Source organism: Perna viridis, chromosome 2 (genome assembly GCF_037379345.1).
Source record: "Perna viridis isolate PV_CMFRI_1.1 ecotype Kerala chromosome 2, ASM3737934v1, whole genome shotgun sequence".
NCBI lineage: Eukaryota > Metazoa > Mollusca > Bivalvia > Mytilida > Mytilidae > Perna > Perna viridis.
The window spans coordinates 59,052,486-59,070,917 of NC_142446.1; the positions used below are offsets into that span (position 1 = coordinate 59,052,486).

The 18,432-nt window shown below is 32.0% G+C and overlaps 1 protein-coding gene across 5 annotated transcripts in view; it reads right to left on the reverse strand.

Annotated features, from left to right (window-relative positions):
- Positions 1–2,455: 2,455 nt before the first annotated feature.
- LOC148626272 (mitogen-activated protein kinase kinase kinase kinase 5-like) overlaps positions 2,456–18,432 on the reverse strand; it is a 59,402-nt gene continuing 43,425 nt past the window's right edge. For all 5 annotated transcript variants that reach the window (XM_088570140.1, XM_088570144.1, XM_088570141.1 and 2 more), the window contains 3 exons: positions 14,553–14,623; positions 14,162–14,217; positions 2,456–7,988 (listed from right to left, as the gene is read on the reverse strand). In XM_088570140.1, the coding sequence (XP_088426266.1) occupies positions 7,901–7,988; positions 14,162–14,217; positions 14,553–14,623 (215 nt within the window). In that variant the 3' untranslated portion in view covers positions 2,456–7,900. The remainder of the gene's footprint in view (positions 7,989–14,161; positions 14,218–14,552; positions 14,624–18,432) is intronic.

Sequence of the window (18,432 nt, forward strand, 5' to 3'; positions counted from 1 at the left end):
GTTTATACATGTTCGTTACTATTAAAAATCTGTCTGCTCTGGAATCTTTACAGGATATATTTTACTTACTTCTTTTGGTGTTATTTCAAGCATATAAAACAGGAGATGTGGTACGATTGCCCAAGAGGCAGTCATCCACCAAATACCAAGCAACAAACAATTAAACTTCTACAGGTCAACTTACGGTCTTCAATGGTGGGTAACACCCATACCATGAAGTAAACTGTAATAAGGTCCCAAACAAGTAAAGTGAACTATTAATAAAAGACGAAAATCTACCTAATTTATATAAAAATGCAAAACGAATAACAAAGAACATAAAAAAATCAACAATCCATGCACAGGATTACAGGCTCCTGGCTTGGGACTGACACATAAAGTAAGTGGCAGGGTTAAACATATCCCTCCCCTAACTTGGGATATTGGTGGGAATCAGTCGAATTAGGATTAAAGTCAAGATTGTTATCTTAGATAGCAATATAATTTAGTTTCTACTTCATCAACTGTTTTTTTTTTTCACCGGAGAAGAGCTATTTTTTTACTGACCCGTACTCTACATTAAAACGCTTAATGACGTCCTCTTGTTTTATATGCTTTGTTGTTGTTTCATGGCCATCTTCCCTACATCTTTCTTTGCTATATTAACACATGGAGGTTATACTGTTAAACCAGGGGTATATAAACACTGTCATTTATAATTCTTATAAATTCTCTCAAGCATTTCAGAAACTTGATAAAATTGTAAAATTGGAATACTGCTCACGTGATTCTACATTAGTACACATTTTTTGTATAAATTATGAAATACAAGTATTTTCATTTCAATCATAGCATAACATTGAAAAGCCAATCTTCACAATATATATTTTTTTCAGAATGCCTGCAAAGTTTTTATGAGCTATGCCAGAGATCTGTGTCCATTTCAGTGTGCATGCAGCCTATAGGAATCAACACTAATAAGTAAGAGGCTGTTACGGAGAGTCTTAGAGCATGGATATTAGATTATTATATACACTTTTACTTACATGTATGTACCTGTACTTTCTGCTTGGGAAGTGAAAGTTGTTTGATAATCTGCCAGAGTTATTAATTGGTATTGTGATTTGACAAGTAAATTTGTTGTATTCTTTAAATCAGTTTTAAATTTGTTGTATTTCTTTGTATCAGAAATCTTTTCATAAATGCCTGGATCTTTATGTCTGAGGCACTGGTGGTTCTCCATGTATCAGCTGGTGGAATCTCGGCTTCTGTTACTGGAGATGGTCTATTAAGAAATTCTTCAAATTGTTCTCTCCATCTGTTTTTCAAGACAGTAGTCTAGGTGATGTTACACAGTTCCTTAATGTTGTCATGTCCTGTCAGGGACACAATTTCCACTGGCTTAACTAGGTGTGGTACAAATTCACAGTGATTGTTACACATATACTTTTAAAATATGTATCTTAATTTTAGCTTCTTGCCCCTTGTAACCCTTATTTCTAAGTAGTAAGGATTATAACCCCCTTACATCAATCAACATCTTCCTTAGTGGTGTGGAAGCACATGGTACCATCTCATAGAGATACATACAATTTCACACCAGTGATAGCCTGAACATCAGGATTATGCTTGTTTTTTGTTGCCCTAATTCCTCAGTAGTTAGTCACAAACCTCAAAAACCCATTTCAAGTCTGTCTATCCTTGTGATACAATTTCATAAAGATCAATATGCATTAATTTCATGAAATGATGGTTTCAGTGGTCCTTTTCACAAAAAATCATGTGTAAAATTAGTCGTAAGTTATGAGGTCATAATAGAGTTAATTATTGTGACATCACAACTTACAACTAATTTTACTCTTACAATTTTTTGTGAAAAGGGCTGCTGGTTCCCTTTTTGCCTTTTGAATAAAAAAGTTTGGGGTAACAATCCCAAACCAATACCAACCTTCCTTTTGTGGTTTGGAGCCATGCACAATTATATCAAGATCCACCTACATATACTTAAGTTATCAAAGGTTAACTAAGTGCATGTGGATGACAATATTTTCTCTAAACATATGAAAGAAACTTAGTTTGAGAACAACATGAACATTTGTACAGTGTGTGTACATTTGAGTACTGTTCTGTTATGAGTGACCTGCAGTTTTTGTCTGCTGGCTTTTTAATACTTCAAGCTGCATTGCATACCACTCATTTGATCATTCTGTATTTCTTGATCACACAAGGGGTAAATTAACTAACTGTATTGTTTCAATGAGACCAATGTAGTATGAAATATACTATTAGTCACTATTGTCATATTAGCTTGTTATTCTGTAAATAAATTACTAAAGTCTGGTAAATGTTACTTTGAAAAGGCACTTGACCACTGCATGCCTGTGATGAAATTTTTGGGTAACTAAAAATCTATTTATATTTAATATTCATTTTCTGATTCTACTTGGTAACCTAAATAACAAAGAAACAAAAAAAATGTCATGTATATGGTTTAATGTTAAAACACATTTACGCATGTAAAATGTCTGGTATTACAACTCATCAGAATCAATGACAGGCAAAATAATGGTTTTTTTAACAAGATGGATCAAACACTCATTCAACAGTCAAAAATACACTGTCTTCATGATGAACACTGATTGCTGCAGGTCTTTTTTTTAAAGTGAACACACAGCATTTATTACGTTGCTGATGAAATAGTTTCTGTGCCACAACTTTTGTAACTCACCCCCCCCCCAACAGGATCAAGACTGATCATTTATAATGAAGAAATTTACAAAATTTCCATGTGTAATTTCCTAATGAAAGCAAATTCTGCTAATAAAGGCTAAGTTCAACATGCTCAAAATGTAAGAAAAGATTTGAAAAAATTTTCCATCATAGGACATGTAGGAGGTGCAAATCTTCAACATGTATTTTATTACTGTGATAAGTTTGGATAATATAACTTAAATACTTTTTGAGTTACAGATTACACAAAGTGAGTGATGACTACTGAGAAGGACAGACTGACGGACGGGTTGGAGCGGCTACTATACCGTCTGTCACCATTGATGATACAGGTAAAAATCACTCTCATAACAGATTTAAACATTGAAAGTATCGATAACTTAAACCATCTTATGTCTTTATCACAAATTGAAATGTATTTTATTACAACTTTATATATCAACCACATAAAAATAATAAATAAAATTAAAACATAGATCACAGGTTTGTTCAAGAGGAAGAAACCATGTGTACTTGTGTAGCTTAAACCATATAACAGATGTGGAATTTTTTCCGGAATTTATTAAGGAACAATAGGAAAGAGGAAATTGGCAAAAGTGAAAAATCGTTATTATAAAATCCAGATTTGTAAAAAAAAAAAAGAGAAAATCAGCTAACAAGAGGAAGAAATCTTCTCTGTTCTTTCCATTCACTCAAAAGAGGTACATGAAAAATCCCCCCAAAAGAAGAAAATAACTTACATTTACATGTTTTTAAATTATTTTGTAGCATGAGCCTACATAAATCACCTGTTCAGTTAGAATTAATTTCACCTAACTCAATAAGGTGTGTAACAAGGTTATTATAAAGTTTTGCATAAAATGTGCATCCTTCCCAAAGGACAGTGGAGAAGAGAGGTTCAATCCAAGCTGTAGTGTACTAACATACTATGAACACAATTAAGATATTGTTTAACTTTACAACAAATTAATAAAAGATAGTAGTAGTTTTTTCATAAATAAAAAAAATTTTTTTTTACATATGACCATATTTACAATAACAAATTATAATTTCAATATACTGTTTTATAAATATGATAAACTTGGTAATGCAGGTTTATATCGGTAAAGGCATAAAAATATCTACCACCACGGAGAAAAGCAAGACCTTTAAACTTTTTTATGCAATTCAGAATAAAATACAGAATACTGAAAGTCAAAGAATTTCTAAGAGAGAAATAATTCCTTAATTCTTCTTTGTATTAGTTGGAGAAAAAAAATTCAATCATGTTTATTTTTTGTTTACATGCATAACTAACTTGGTCAAATGATAGAAATTCATTGAAATGAAATGTTAAATTGATGATATTGAGCACATAATATGCATGAAACAGGGGCAGATCCAGACAGTTTAAAAAGGGGGGTGCTAGGACATCACTTGCCATTTTTTAGTCAATATTACACATAAAACGACAAATTTTCCAATAAAAAGGAGGGGGTGCCAACTACCTATACCCCCTGTGAAATTGGATCATTTGTAAAGTTTCAAAAGTCATTATGTAATATTTGACATTTTTCAGATTTAAAGAATTAAGAATCCATCATTACTAGCAATTCAATATTTCATTTCAAAAAGAAATTATATGTCCTCAAAAGTCAAAATGAAATTGACTTTAGAAACAACAATAAAATTCTTGAAAAGTAAGCTCTTATATTGAAATTCTATAAAGACTTACAGTGTAAGACCTTAAATTCTACATTAGCTCTGATACTTAGTCTGTTTATACAATGATTCACTTCCTTATATAAAAATGCCCTTTCAAAATTCACAAACGACACATTTCTCACATATCACAGAAAGGCAAAACAAGCATGCATTTATCACAAAAAAAATCTATCATTTTTATAAAAACATCCTGTTGTCCTATTTCCAAGGGTGTAAATGAAAAATTAGCAACTAATTTTGCAAGTCCTAGTGCCTAAAGTGACATCATGACTGGTGCATGGTTTTATACTTACACCTTTTGTTTAAGAGGACTGGTCATTAATTAGTTTATCAAGATGTTTCTTTGGTATTGTTCAGAAATGATGAAACTGTGACCATTTTCTTATTTTGTTTATTTTAAGTATGAAAATATAATGTTTTTAAAGACCTATTAGCCAGTCAGAAATGAATTGAAAACTGTCAAAAATATGTCAAGACAGTTTCAAAGCAAGATAAACTATAGATGGTTCAACACACTTTTTTGGTAATGAAAAGAAAATGTAAGTATTGTTTTAGTAAGTAAATCTGTTTGGGAGTAAAGGCAAATATTATTAGTCCCATTCACTCAATATAAATGTCCAACAGTGTGCAAATTCAAACCTACGAAAACTGACATACAGTTCGATGATATAATTTTTTTTTTACTGATACTGAAAATATTATTATAACATTTCATACAATGATTCAAATATTGCACTAGTGTTAGATGAAAAAAAAAACCAAAAAAACACTCATATACATATAACTGAAATACGCATTTCATAACAATTAGAGATGATCAAGAAAACAGTACCTGCCATTATAAGTATTTGTACCAAATTATATGTAAATTGTGAATTTTTACTATGAAGGAAGAAAATATTTTTTATATTAATATTCAAAGTTGGTGTGCAGAAAAAAATAAATTCCACCCATGCCTACAGTGTACTGATAAATCCTACACAAAACTTAAATTAAATCTAGCATAAGTATAAATAAAATGCTCATCAAGGCACAGCTTGATACAACCACAGAGGTCAACCTCCCCCACCCCACCCCACCACCACCAAAAGGCAACAAAAGACATAACATTTAAGTTGCTACACATCTAAATTTGGATTGTGATTAAATGTTTAACACAGCATAAGTATCTTAACAGAATGAAATTCATCAAAAAAAACTTGAGAGTTAGCAATCAGACAAATGGAATAAGTAATTTAGATAATGCTTATTTCTGACTCTTCCTAACTAGACTAAAACCTCTTAAATCATTCAAAACCTTCCTATTGAAGTATGGAAATTTGTACTAGAATTTCATATCAATTTATTAACTTTTACTCAAGTATTGTCCTGAAACCAAGAAAATGTTTTTTGCCGTATGTGGCCGCTAGTTCCTTCTTTGTAATAATCAATCTCTAGCTGACCTTTGTGGTATGAAACCTTATGGTGCAATGAGATCCATTCACTATTACTCAAACTATTCAGGAAACCAGAAAAAATGCTTGTTTTTGTCCATTTCTGATGAACAAATCACAAATGTTCTCAAGGTCCACAATTTCAAAATAATACTTAACTTCTTTTGTGGTATGAAACCTTGTCAATTTTGATCAAGATCCACTGTCATTCAAATAATTGCATAAAAACCAAGTCTCTACAAATGACATGGACGATAACAGCACTTTACCATGAAACAACCACAAAATTTCTGTGATCGTACAAAAAGGGTTACTAAAAATTCTAAAATTATTGTAATGTTTTTAAATATTGTAAAAAATGCAATTAACTTTTAATTGTAATAACAAAAACTAACATAATGGATATGGGTTTTTGCAATAATTTCCAGATGTCTGAAAGTAATGATTGTCAACATCACATCAAATTCCATAAAATTGATAATAAATTGTAGTTCATATAATAGATGCTTTTTGTATGAAGTAATGACAGCCTTAAATATAGTGTTATTGAACAAATTTAGCTTTGCATGACTTGAGAAACAAGCAGACTTTTAAAATTTGGATATAGTTACAGCTTTAATACTTCAAGAAACAAAATTTAAGAATAAATATTAATACTGTAATCAAAATCACTTCTTGGAGAGGGGAGGGGGTGTAACAGGTAAATACAGCAAGTTTTTTACACAATTCAAAAGGTATGTACAGAATTTATACAACAATAGTGAGAAGCCACATCTATATACAGACTGAAATTTACAGCATATGGCACCAGTAATTTATACAGATAAAATTTTATTCAGGCTTATTTACACTGTATCTAAAATGTATGAAAGATAAAACAACACTTCATGCTTATCAAGGGCGAAACATGACATACATCTAACTTAAAATTCAAGGGACACAACTTTATTCATCATTAATTACCTGACAAATATACATATTGAGCACTAATGGCTTGTTGCTACAGTTTTGAATTTCAAAATTGTTATTTAGTCAATGGAATAAACATGAAAATAAGTGACAAATAATTTTAAAAAAGAATCCATGGTAAATTATGTTTATGCAGCAAGCAAACAAGAATGATATAAGTTGACTAGCTCAGTATATAATTGACAATTATGAGCTGCTTATTCTATCTGCTTAATGAAGTGTCCCTTGCATGTAATTTTCTGTCATGATAAAATACCACTGACATTAAATTACTTTTAACAAGTATGTATATTTGCTCTTAGATCCAAGAAGCTATACATGTTTAAAAAGGAAAGAACAGAACTTGATATCTAATGAGCTGGAAAATGGTTTAGAAGAATGTAATTGAAGATATGAGCAATAACATTACATCATATGATTGGGTAGATAAATGTTTGAGGTTCTAGAGTGCAAATCATTCTGAACAAACAAAATTAAATAACTTAAAACTGAGCATCAAAAGATTAACTACTGATTGTGAACTATTAAATGAAGGATGAGAAATCATGTTTATTTCCATTGTCTGGATACCCTGAAGCTTTAACTCAGTCCTCCTTACAATGATGAGGCAAGACTAAACAGAAGATAAAATAAAACATATATGGACTAATACAGTCAGCACTTTATAGGTTGAAGCTTGTGAGCCATACCATGTACTGAACCCTATCTTTCCTTCAGTAATCTTAGTGGTGATCAGGAATGAAGAAAAGCTTTTTTGAAATATGAATACCGATATTTGGATCACAGCAAATAATAACTTTATATGACACTACTAGCCTTCCATACCATCTTACAGTTAGAACCAGTAAATGATGACAGGGTTATAATGGAGCTAAATAAAATATCAATGCATGAAGAACAGACAGAATAGATATGTTTAGAACAAGGAATAGAAGTACTGGCATCAGAATTGTGGACATGGTTGTTCTGTTAACTCAGGCTTCGCAAACAGTCACTTTACTAACTCCATTCATGGCTTTACTATGTATATATATCCACTAATTCACCATCTTGAGCAAACTTCTAGCAAAGTTAGAATCATTGCCTCAGAACATATTTTCATGCCCAGCCAGCACATACAGGTTGGAATTGGCATTTGGATCATCTGTCGGTCGACTTTCTAATACTATTACTCTGAAAGAATAAATTTTTGTAAAAATAAACTACTAAATTATTCAAGTTAATCTTCTTACACAATTGAAGTTTAGCACTTGAATTCATACAATTTACCATTTATTATGACACGATGTGCAAAGTTTATTTTTTTATGATAAATTATAAATTACCAAATTTGCATTTCATAGTCTTCCCAGACTCAGAATAAACGAGGTCTATTAAATATTTTATAATGTGGACAGTTTATCCCCGGGACTGATGATCTTCTCTGAAAACTGAATCCTAAGTAACCAAGGTGACATGACAACAAATATATCAAATATCAAAAGATAATGGTTTGATAACTATAGAAATCAATAAAAAAAGGACAAAATTCTATTCTTCATGACAACACAATGCCCCATAAAAACAAAGATATATTTAGTTATAGGAAAGAGTCAAGTTTCTATTTGACATAAGGAAAAGATAAGAGAGCTTGATTAATACATGTTTTATTTATAAATAAATAAACATTAATCACTGATAAAGGGGAGCTTGGGGAAAATCAGAAATAAAACAGACTAAAATACTATGCAAGGATCAGCTTGATGTGACTGCATAAATTGAATCTGAATAGAGGGAGTATGGACAAAACATTCAAGCTTAATGCATCTTTGAATTTATATAGTGATTAAATTTTTTGGCTAAGCATGGGTTAATGACATCAAGTGAATGTGGTAAAAAAAAAAATAAAAATTGAACATTAACATATTATGATGAAGGGACTGTATTAAGGAAAAAAAAAAGCATATTCATGATGACCAGGAATAAAATGACTACAGTGAATGGATCTGTTTTAAATTATACAGCAAAGTCAATATAAATACTTGTGCTTGTATTTTAGTGCAATGTCTTTTGATTGTGAGTTGTTGTCTTGGCACCTAAACCCTTTAAATTCCAGGTCATTAAAACGTACAGAGAAAATGGATAAAAATGAAATATGCTCCATAAACCACACTGTGACAGCTTGATACAAATGTTGAGGTAGAACCTAGAATACTTTGGGCAATTTTATACACAGCATTTAAGCTTGATACAGCTCTAAATAAACAAATATAGCTTCAAAGAGTAATCAAGGCAACCAAGATTCTAGCTGAAATCAAAAGAATTTAATCCAGGGACAAAGACCAGACATGGAAAACAGACAAAAACAACAAAGAACATAAAGTAACCAAAATGATACACACAAAGTATCAAAATTAATGAGCACTCATACTCAACTACAAACTAGGAGCATGGACCAGGTGCACCGGAAGGGTAAGCACCCTCTGCTTATCAAGAAACACCCACCGAGCTGCTCATAAAAAGTTAAGTCCGGGGTAAGACGAAAGAGGAAAGGAAAACTATGACAAGTTGAATAAATCAGTGTTCATGGTGCAGATGGATACACCGTACTGATCCATGAGTTCATGATGATGACCATAAAATTTCTGTATTGATGACTTAAATCTTGTAGCAACATAACCCTGTTCCAAAAGCCTAATTGTAAGAAGTCTAGCGCGATACAAAAAGTCTGCGTAGTTACGGCAAGCTCTGGCATAACGTATGAGTTGTGATATGAAAACTCCATAAGCAGGTGTTGAAGGGATGTTGACAATTCTGAATGAAAAATCATCACATTTGTCTTAAAGTTTGGTCAACAGTTTTTCTTTACCATCGATCTCTAAGTGTGTAGGTCAAGATATGAGGGCGACTTCATGGTGTCTGTAGTATCCCCTACCTCAAGTTCTTAGGGATAGACGTGATGTATCAAATCACAGAAACTAGGATTGTTTTAAAAATAATACCTCATCTATATAGCGGAAATTGAGAAGAAAGGATCTAGCTAAAAGCTCCCGCTTCCATTATGGTTCTTTATATGGTATACTTCTACCCAAATGGGCAGCATACAATTGCCACCAGTCAAAACCATTTCTTTCAGATCAGATCGGCTAAAAAGTCAGCCTCACAAGAATGATGGAATAGGTCAGCAAGTAGAGGAGCACAATTTGTTCCCATTGGAATGCTAATTGTTTGTTTAAAAAGAAAACCCAAAAAAACCTGTCCACCACACTGGACAAATATGTATGTGAAAACATCTTCCTCTGTATATCTGAAAGATGATCTGGAAATATTTTTTACAAAGAATGAGGAATCTCTACCAAGAACTATATATTTGTATCCAGGTGTACCATCTTTTTTGGAGAAACAATTATGTATAATGTTTTTAAGTCAGGATTTTAACAGAATATGGGGAATAGAAGTATAAAATGTTGAAAAAATCAAATATTTTAATGCTATTATATTCTGATAATAATCTTGAATTGAGGGTCTCCAGAAGATCTTTCGAATTTTTCAGGATCCACATTGAATTAATACCACTACGGGAGTAACAAGTGTTGTGGTAGGACTGGAGACCCCCTTTGACAGCTGTGAGTATAGAAGTTAAAAGTTTTGAAAGAGGTTTGGTGGTAAATTTTGCAGATCCAGCTTTGTAATGTTGTTTGTATGGATTCTTGTGGAGTTTAGGAATCCAGTACATAGACGTTAAATCATTATCATCATCTTTGGCAGAGAGACCAAAAGAAGACAGCACAGATTTATGGTTATCCACTATCTCTTCTTTGGAGAGTGTAGTGGCAGTATAGGTCTTATCACTTTTATTATTATCTACATCTACCTTTGATAATAAACATTGAATGTAATACGTTTTGCAGACAAAAACAATGTTGTTTTGGGCTTTGTCTACTGGTACGACAACAAAGTTGTCATGTATAGAAGACAATGTTTTTGCTACATCGGGGTCTTTGAAAACTGATGTAGCATTGACACTCATTGACCTACTTAAAATTTTCATTTGTTTCAAAACTAAAGACCTCCAAGACTTTACCAACTCTGACAGAGAATCAATGTCTTCTTGTTCTTGTTTTATCAGTTTTCTTGCATAGTCCTCCATGACATCCATAAGAACTTTAAAGTTATAATTCCAATTTATATAGCATGTTCACAGTACTTGGGACCTTTAGAAAGGACCTTACACAGAGATTCGTTTTGGATGATGCTTAAATCTCCTGTAACAACATGACCAGAAGGACCATATTTGAAAGGTAAGTTTTTGCAAGAACAGTCAGGTGGTTTAGCCGCCTTGAAGTCCTCAATCTTGAGGTTCTGCATAACCTTTTATAATTGAAAATTTTGGATGCAATTGCTGAAGTATAGAAATATGAAATAATCGGTATTGATTTGTCCTAGAAATATGGGGGAATTTTGTTTGTTACGTTTTGTGATGGAGGATGTTAGCCAAATTAATTGCATCTATACCTATATTTAAAGTAAGTCTAATACACAGAGTGTTGGTATTTTATGATGCCAACCTCCATTTAGTGATATGCAACTGCAAAAACAACGACACCATACTATTAAAAAAAAGGATTAAACTATTCACAAACATGACTTAAACCAGAAATATTTTCATAAATCTCCTATACTTAAGGACATTTAGAATAAATACCCATAAAATTTTAATTGTTGGATGTGTATAAAAGATTCATACAAAACAGTGGTAAAAATACATTATCATCATCAGAAATAACATTAAATCGTAGTTTTAATGTGATGAAACTGTAATATGATAGCAGAATTATTGTCACAACAAGATTGAAAGCAATATTATAGGATTTTGTTTACAATCTAACAATCTATCAATTCATATCATATTTCATTTTCCCTAAAAAAAAAAAACCCAAAAAAACAGTTGTTTACTAAGCTATTAATTCCAGGAACAGGGTGTGAGTGTTTAAAACAGTAAAAACACTGACAATTTTCATGCCAAAAAAAACTGACGAGATTTAAACTGTTCAGACTGATGTGCATTGATAACATTGTAGATGGATATCTTGGTACCGGATCATAAGGTCTTACTGAAATTAAATCCAAAAATACCATATACCAAATATAATACAATGGTAATGGTTATTAAATGGCACTTTTGTGTTGGTAATAGCATTTAATTAGTACTGTTTATGGACTTGGTTTATAGAGTGGGTTTAAGTTAGTACATAAAAAATCATGCAGGGATGTTCTGGTGAAAAAATGAGCAATGCTCAATAGGACACAGAAACTTAACTGTGTCTACTTCAGGCAAAATGGAATGCCCTAATCTTTTGCCTGAAATAGACACTTGGTTCAGAGAATGCTTAAAACTATCGAAGTTCCAAAACTTCTAGAAAATTTGTTAAAGAAAAATAGTGGTGTAGTATGCACAACTACCCATCATTAAAACATTCTAAAAAAATATAAAAGTGAATCATCCAGCAGTTTCAAATGTAATGCATTCTTAAGGCCCCCTATTTTTGAGAAGCCTTGAAAAAAGAAAGGAAAGAGAATAAGTCCCATAACTCTTTATATTTCCTAATACAAAATGAATGTATAGTATGCACACCTACACTTCACAAAAGTATACAGAAAGAATTGAGAGAGTGGTTTCAAAAGAGAGACACCTACAAGGTTTTCTATGATAAAGAACTGTTACTTAAAAAAGTACCATCAATACTTTGTCAAATCATCAGTTTGTTATGCACATCTACAGTTACAATACATCCTACAAAATATGGAAGTAATGAACAAAGCAGATTTCAGAGAAGACAGGTCCATAAGGTCTATAATGATAAATCTTAAAAATAATTTAAATTAATAAAGTAAGTAATACCAACAAAACTTGTCAGATCAAAATAGTGATATAATAAGCACATAATCAACATACACTTCATAATAATACATCCTACAAAGTATGGAAGGAATATAAAATGCAGTTTCAGAGAAGATATGTACAAAAGGTCTTCAATGATTGAGAAATCTTGAGTCTAAGTAAAAAGAGTAAGTCCCACAGTTCCTCCACAACTTGTGGCATGATTTGCTCATCTACACTTCATCATGAATTTGAAAAGGAACCCAGACTGATCTTAGTGGAGATTCACATTCACAAAGTTTTCCATGACTGAGAAATGTAGAAAAGCCCTAACCCTCCAATAAACTTGGCAGAATCTAATTGGGGTTATACTATGAACAGCTACACTTCATAACAATTAACCTAATACAGAAGGAATATGAAAAGCATTTTCAGAGGAGACACAGTCACAAGACCTTTTGGATAGACAGGATACCATTACAATGTCCATCTGTTGCTTAATGGCAAGGAGCTTTAACAAGGAAATCCACCAACAGTTCCTGAAATCTGACCACAAATAAGAGAGAGAGAGTGAAACAGACAGACAAAGACAATTACAAAATCCCAGTCACTTTGATGCAGGGGGTAAAATCACATCAAATTTGAGAGGGGTTTATTTGGACTAAAACTTAAAAATTAAAATTTGACTAAATGTAATCTTGTCTTCAAATCAAATTAGGTGAGTAATGTTAACAGCTTCAAAATCAATTCCTGAGTTTACATTAATTTTCAACTGAGAAGAGAATTTTATGTTGTTTTTTTTTTGTTTTTCTAAATACATGTAACGTCATTTTCAATTTGAATCAGAACAATTCTTAAAAGGAAACCCAAATAAATATTGAACTGACTAGTATTTATAGATCAACAATAGCCACCCAACCAAATATTTCATGGTAAATTAAATGCAGGTGAAAAACTATATTATATACTGTATTATCCTCACTTGAGAGTTAAAATATTGGAAGTACAGATAATTAACTATTCTACATCAGACGATATGGCATGATTTTTCTGTCATGCGCTGGGAGTTTGTGCGACACACCCAACAAGCAGGTAGAAACAAGAATTTTAATTTGTACACAGAACAATTTCCTCTTAAAAAAAGGCAAAATCAATTACTGTAAACGTATGAATATTTTGCGGTTGCTAATTTACACATATTCTGTCAATTGAACATATTCGCAGGTATCAATTTTCACAGTTTCAAAAAATGATAAGTGTTCTAGTGTTAAAACTAAATTTTGCTGGTACAATTTTTTGCACTTTTCTGACCACCTTGAAAATTAGTTTACCATGAAAATTAATACTTTTACAGTATATAAAAGATTCCATCAAGAGTTCTTGACAATCATGTTTTTAAAAATTGCTCTGTCTTCATCCTATTGAAAAAAAAAAAACAACAAATAAATAAACTATATGAAAAGAGAGAATACAGTGTCATACATACCTATCAGAACCAAGTAACCTAAATTTTCTACTTTTATCACAGATCTCTTGAGTTACCTATAATAAAAAATAAATGATGCATGCATATTAGGGAAATAAGCAAAAATGACTCTAAGAAAGTTATCATCATAAAAATTCCATCTGTTGGTAAGACTAACACAAAAATTAGCTTAAGACATGTTGCTGAAACAAGAATCTTATTTTATCCTGTGATATTTTTCATGAAAATCTTGTTTACTCAATTGAATTTCTTTCATACATCTATATACAGATTGCATGGTTTGGATTTTTAGATGTTGTACTTTCATGCATCTTCAAATTAATCCTTAGCTTTCAGAGTTATGTGTTACAAGAAGAATAATCTAAAACACTTCTAAGTGAAAAGGACTCACCTCATTGGCTTTAAAACTTCTGCCTTGCATACCATGCTTATGGAAAGCTAAGACACTGTCTTGCAAACAAACTGAAAATACAGAAATCGTTGTTTAAGCTTCAGAAAGAACAAACAAAAAAATCAAAATAATCTTTTTATTATCAGGAAGTGTATTTTATAATCATAGCCAACTGAGCTGGAGTAGGAAAAGGTTACAGGGGAAACCATATTTCTTATGTGATGAAAGCCAGCATAATTGACACAATACATATTGCTTTAATAAAACCTGATAGGGTTCTGTCATAATTCTCTGGAACTTGGTTCATTTGAAGGGCTTTCGTCAAGTTGTGCAATAGAGGAGGAGCAAAAACAGTTATAACGCCAATGGATTTAAGAAATAGACAGGACAGACTGAATAGAATACCCACACAACTTAGTGCATGGAGTATAATTATGGACTAGAATTTATTGAAGGATTTTATCTCACAAAGAAGGATATCAAATACAGAAATAACTACTTTATTGAAGGATTTTATCTCACAAAGAAGGATATCAAATACAGAAATAACTACAAGTAATACACCATGCACTAAAGTGTAAACTATCTAAAATTACATAAACTGAACAAAGAGAAACAAAGCTGCCTTTATTCTATAGTAGGATGTTGTGATGTATTATACAATTAAAAGTGGAAACTTGATATTTTATTTCTCAAATTGATGGGATTTAAAATTCTAATCATCCAATTTTTGGCATCAAGAATTTTGACCCATTTACAAAATACATTAAAATACTAACAGCTTCACTATTTACATCAAAAACTTTTGACAGAACAATGACCGCATCGGCCCTAAGTATTCTGACATACATACACTCACAACAAAGACCACTAGAACATCAATCCCCCACCAACTGAAGCCATAGTGTACCAACCAAATAATAAAGATCTTAGTTATAGTAATATTAGGAGGGAATTTAGTCCAAACAATAATGATGCTAAACCTAATAGAGCATGAATAATTTTACAGCTTCCTTTAATGGAAAATCATCACTCCATAACCATTTATTAGGTGAAGCTTCTAGTTTCTATCAACCCTGAAAATAGCTGATGGATAGAGCTATCTTAAGTTGGTCTGCTGATGACCTCAGTGGTTTATTAAGTTTTATTGGATGATTTTATTGATTTTCACCCAATCTACTTAATGACAATGATTCAGCATTTTCTCCTACAGCTAGAATCTAGGATGATTTGTTTATGTAAACATCATTTATTCCTATGCAGTAACTATTACCTCTTTTTACTGAACACTTTGTATGTTAGCTGCTTCAGGACATAGGTTTTCTACTCCAGTGAACATGATGAAACAATTTATTCTGTTTGTAGGAACAAATAGAAAGTGTATCCATGCATTATAAATGCCAATTATTTGACCTCTAAGTTATTACAGCAAACTAGCTTTCACTTAGGGAAAAAATTAAATGAAGTATTTCCAATCCTGAATAGAGAATTAACTGAAATAGCCACACAATTTTCTCTTGAAAAAAAAAATATTATTCAAACCTGGAATTATTTTGAAATTTAGAAAATGACCAAAAAAATAATTTGTAAACTATCCCTTAGACGGAAAGGAAAACTTACTAACCCCTTAGTCATTGATAGCATGACTAACCCCCCTTTGTAGGGGTAAGTTTTACAAATTAATTTTTTTAATTTTTCAAATTCAAATAATACCCTGTTTGAACAATTGTAAGCATAAATGATTGGTAAGAATTTAATAAATTCTGCTGAAATTTAAATAGGGATCACACAAGTGAGATGTTTTTTCCCCATGTTTTCAACATACAAACCATTTCCAATCAAGATTTGAACAGAAAAAGCCCAGTACCCCTTGCAGCAATTGTTTTCAATATGTGTTAAAATTTCTTAAAGATGCACTTTACAGGTCTTGACAATTGTGTCCCTCCAGTGATTAAAAATAGAATGGGGTTAAAGCAGTATACATTTATTGGTTAGGAACAGTTTGTTTGTTTGTTGGGGTTTAACGTCCGAGCAGCAATATTTCAGCTATATTCAGACGATGAACATGAAATTGATGATAAAATGAACATGAAATGATGATGAAATGAAAAAGGGATGGGACACAAGGACAATGGGGTCAACAAATTTTGATTGCCACTGGAAATAGGGAGAGATGGGTAGGGTCAGGCAATTTAGCCTCCTGTGGCAGAGCCGTATGGTTCCTGGTCCGGGAGAATACCACAGTAGGGTTCTTTAACGTGCAAGGAACGTGGCATCTTTCCCAACACGGTGCACCACTATGGTTTGCGGTCAGGTTTTCCGTACTATAGCCCGACAACCCCAGCATACAACACGCCAGGGGTACCCCATTCCACCACCTGGGGCACACATCCCAGTTGCTCTGTGGGCAGAGCGCGCTAGCCCCCGGCTAGGGTTCTGAGCACTATTTAGTCGCCTTTTACGACAAGCTTAGTGCTGCTGCAGGCCTGTTCTTTTAACACCCGGACCTGCACGGGGCATTTGTTAGGAACAAAGAATAACTATAATCCATTCTGCTCAATACTGGACAATGAGTACAAATAGGGTAAACAAGGGAATCATTGAATCCTTGCATGTCCCTAACAGATTTGTATAGAAATTCTCATATCTAATTAATATCTGACATATAAGGAAAAAGCTTGGTTCACATGGCGTAGCACAGAAGACATAAAAAACTCCCATGATAAATGACAGACTTACATTTGATGTTTTGCATGTGAGTAATTACAAGTTTTGATTAAAGATTTTACCCATAGATCAATAATGCAACTGTATGCAGCATCATTCTCAATACAAAATGAAATAAATTATTGAACATTCTTTTTTTCAATTACGCTGATTCATGCCATTTATGACCCCATATAAAGAAAATTGATAATTTCTAATGCCTAAATATTATCAACCTTGGCTATTTATCTGTAAAGAAATGGTTTTATAATCTGATATTTTATTAATATAATTTACACCAATTGGAACAGCAATGTCAAACTTCATAAATTTCATTTGTGAAATAGTTTTTTTTAAACCCATTTCTTCCCATAAACAATCAATAATGTAAATTTGATCAGTTAAAAATCAAACATCATTAAATTTCAGTTATTATCCTTGAACTAATTGAATATGTTAATAGACCATTCATCTGATCAAACCACGACCCTGAAATACCACAGCACCATGTATCCGATATCAGGTAGTTTATATACATTCAATGAATATCTACCCTACCAGGATGTGAGGGACCCAGACAATAAGACTAGTGTATGGAGACATTAAATATTGCACTGTAAATAATAACACCTCATTTTTATTCATGTACCTGAAGTAATAATTGTTTACTTCTATCCAAAAAATCCCAAATAACTCTCCTAACATCATAAAAAGGAATAACTATAAAAAATAAATTAATTTTGTAATGCAACTGCATCGTTTGCATTTTAATACTTTATGGAATAACAGATGAAATATTTATAGCTAACACAATTCTTACTTCTTTTCAACATGAAACAGTGTAATGGATAAAAACAATCCAAAAAAGAAAAAGAAAAAAAACCAAAAACCAAAAAAAAAAAAAAACAAAACAAAACAAAACAAGAGGCTCCCAGGAGCCTGAATCACTCACCTGGTTGAATTTTGCCTTTCAAGGGCAATAAATTAAACAAGTTAATTGACTTTAATAGGACTTATCATAAGGATTATTTCTGTAAATGAAAGTCTAAATCTATCATAGTTTTCAAGACATTGGCTGAAAACTGTAAAAAAAAACAACAAAAAACCTGTCATTTTCCCCTGTCAAGGGCAATAACTCTTATAAGAAAGCATCTGACAAATTTCATGCCTGAAG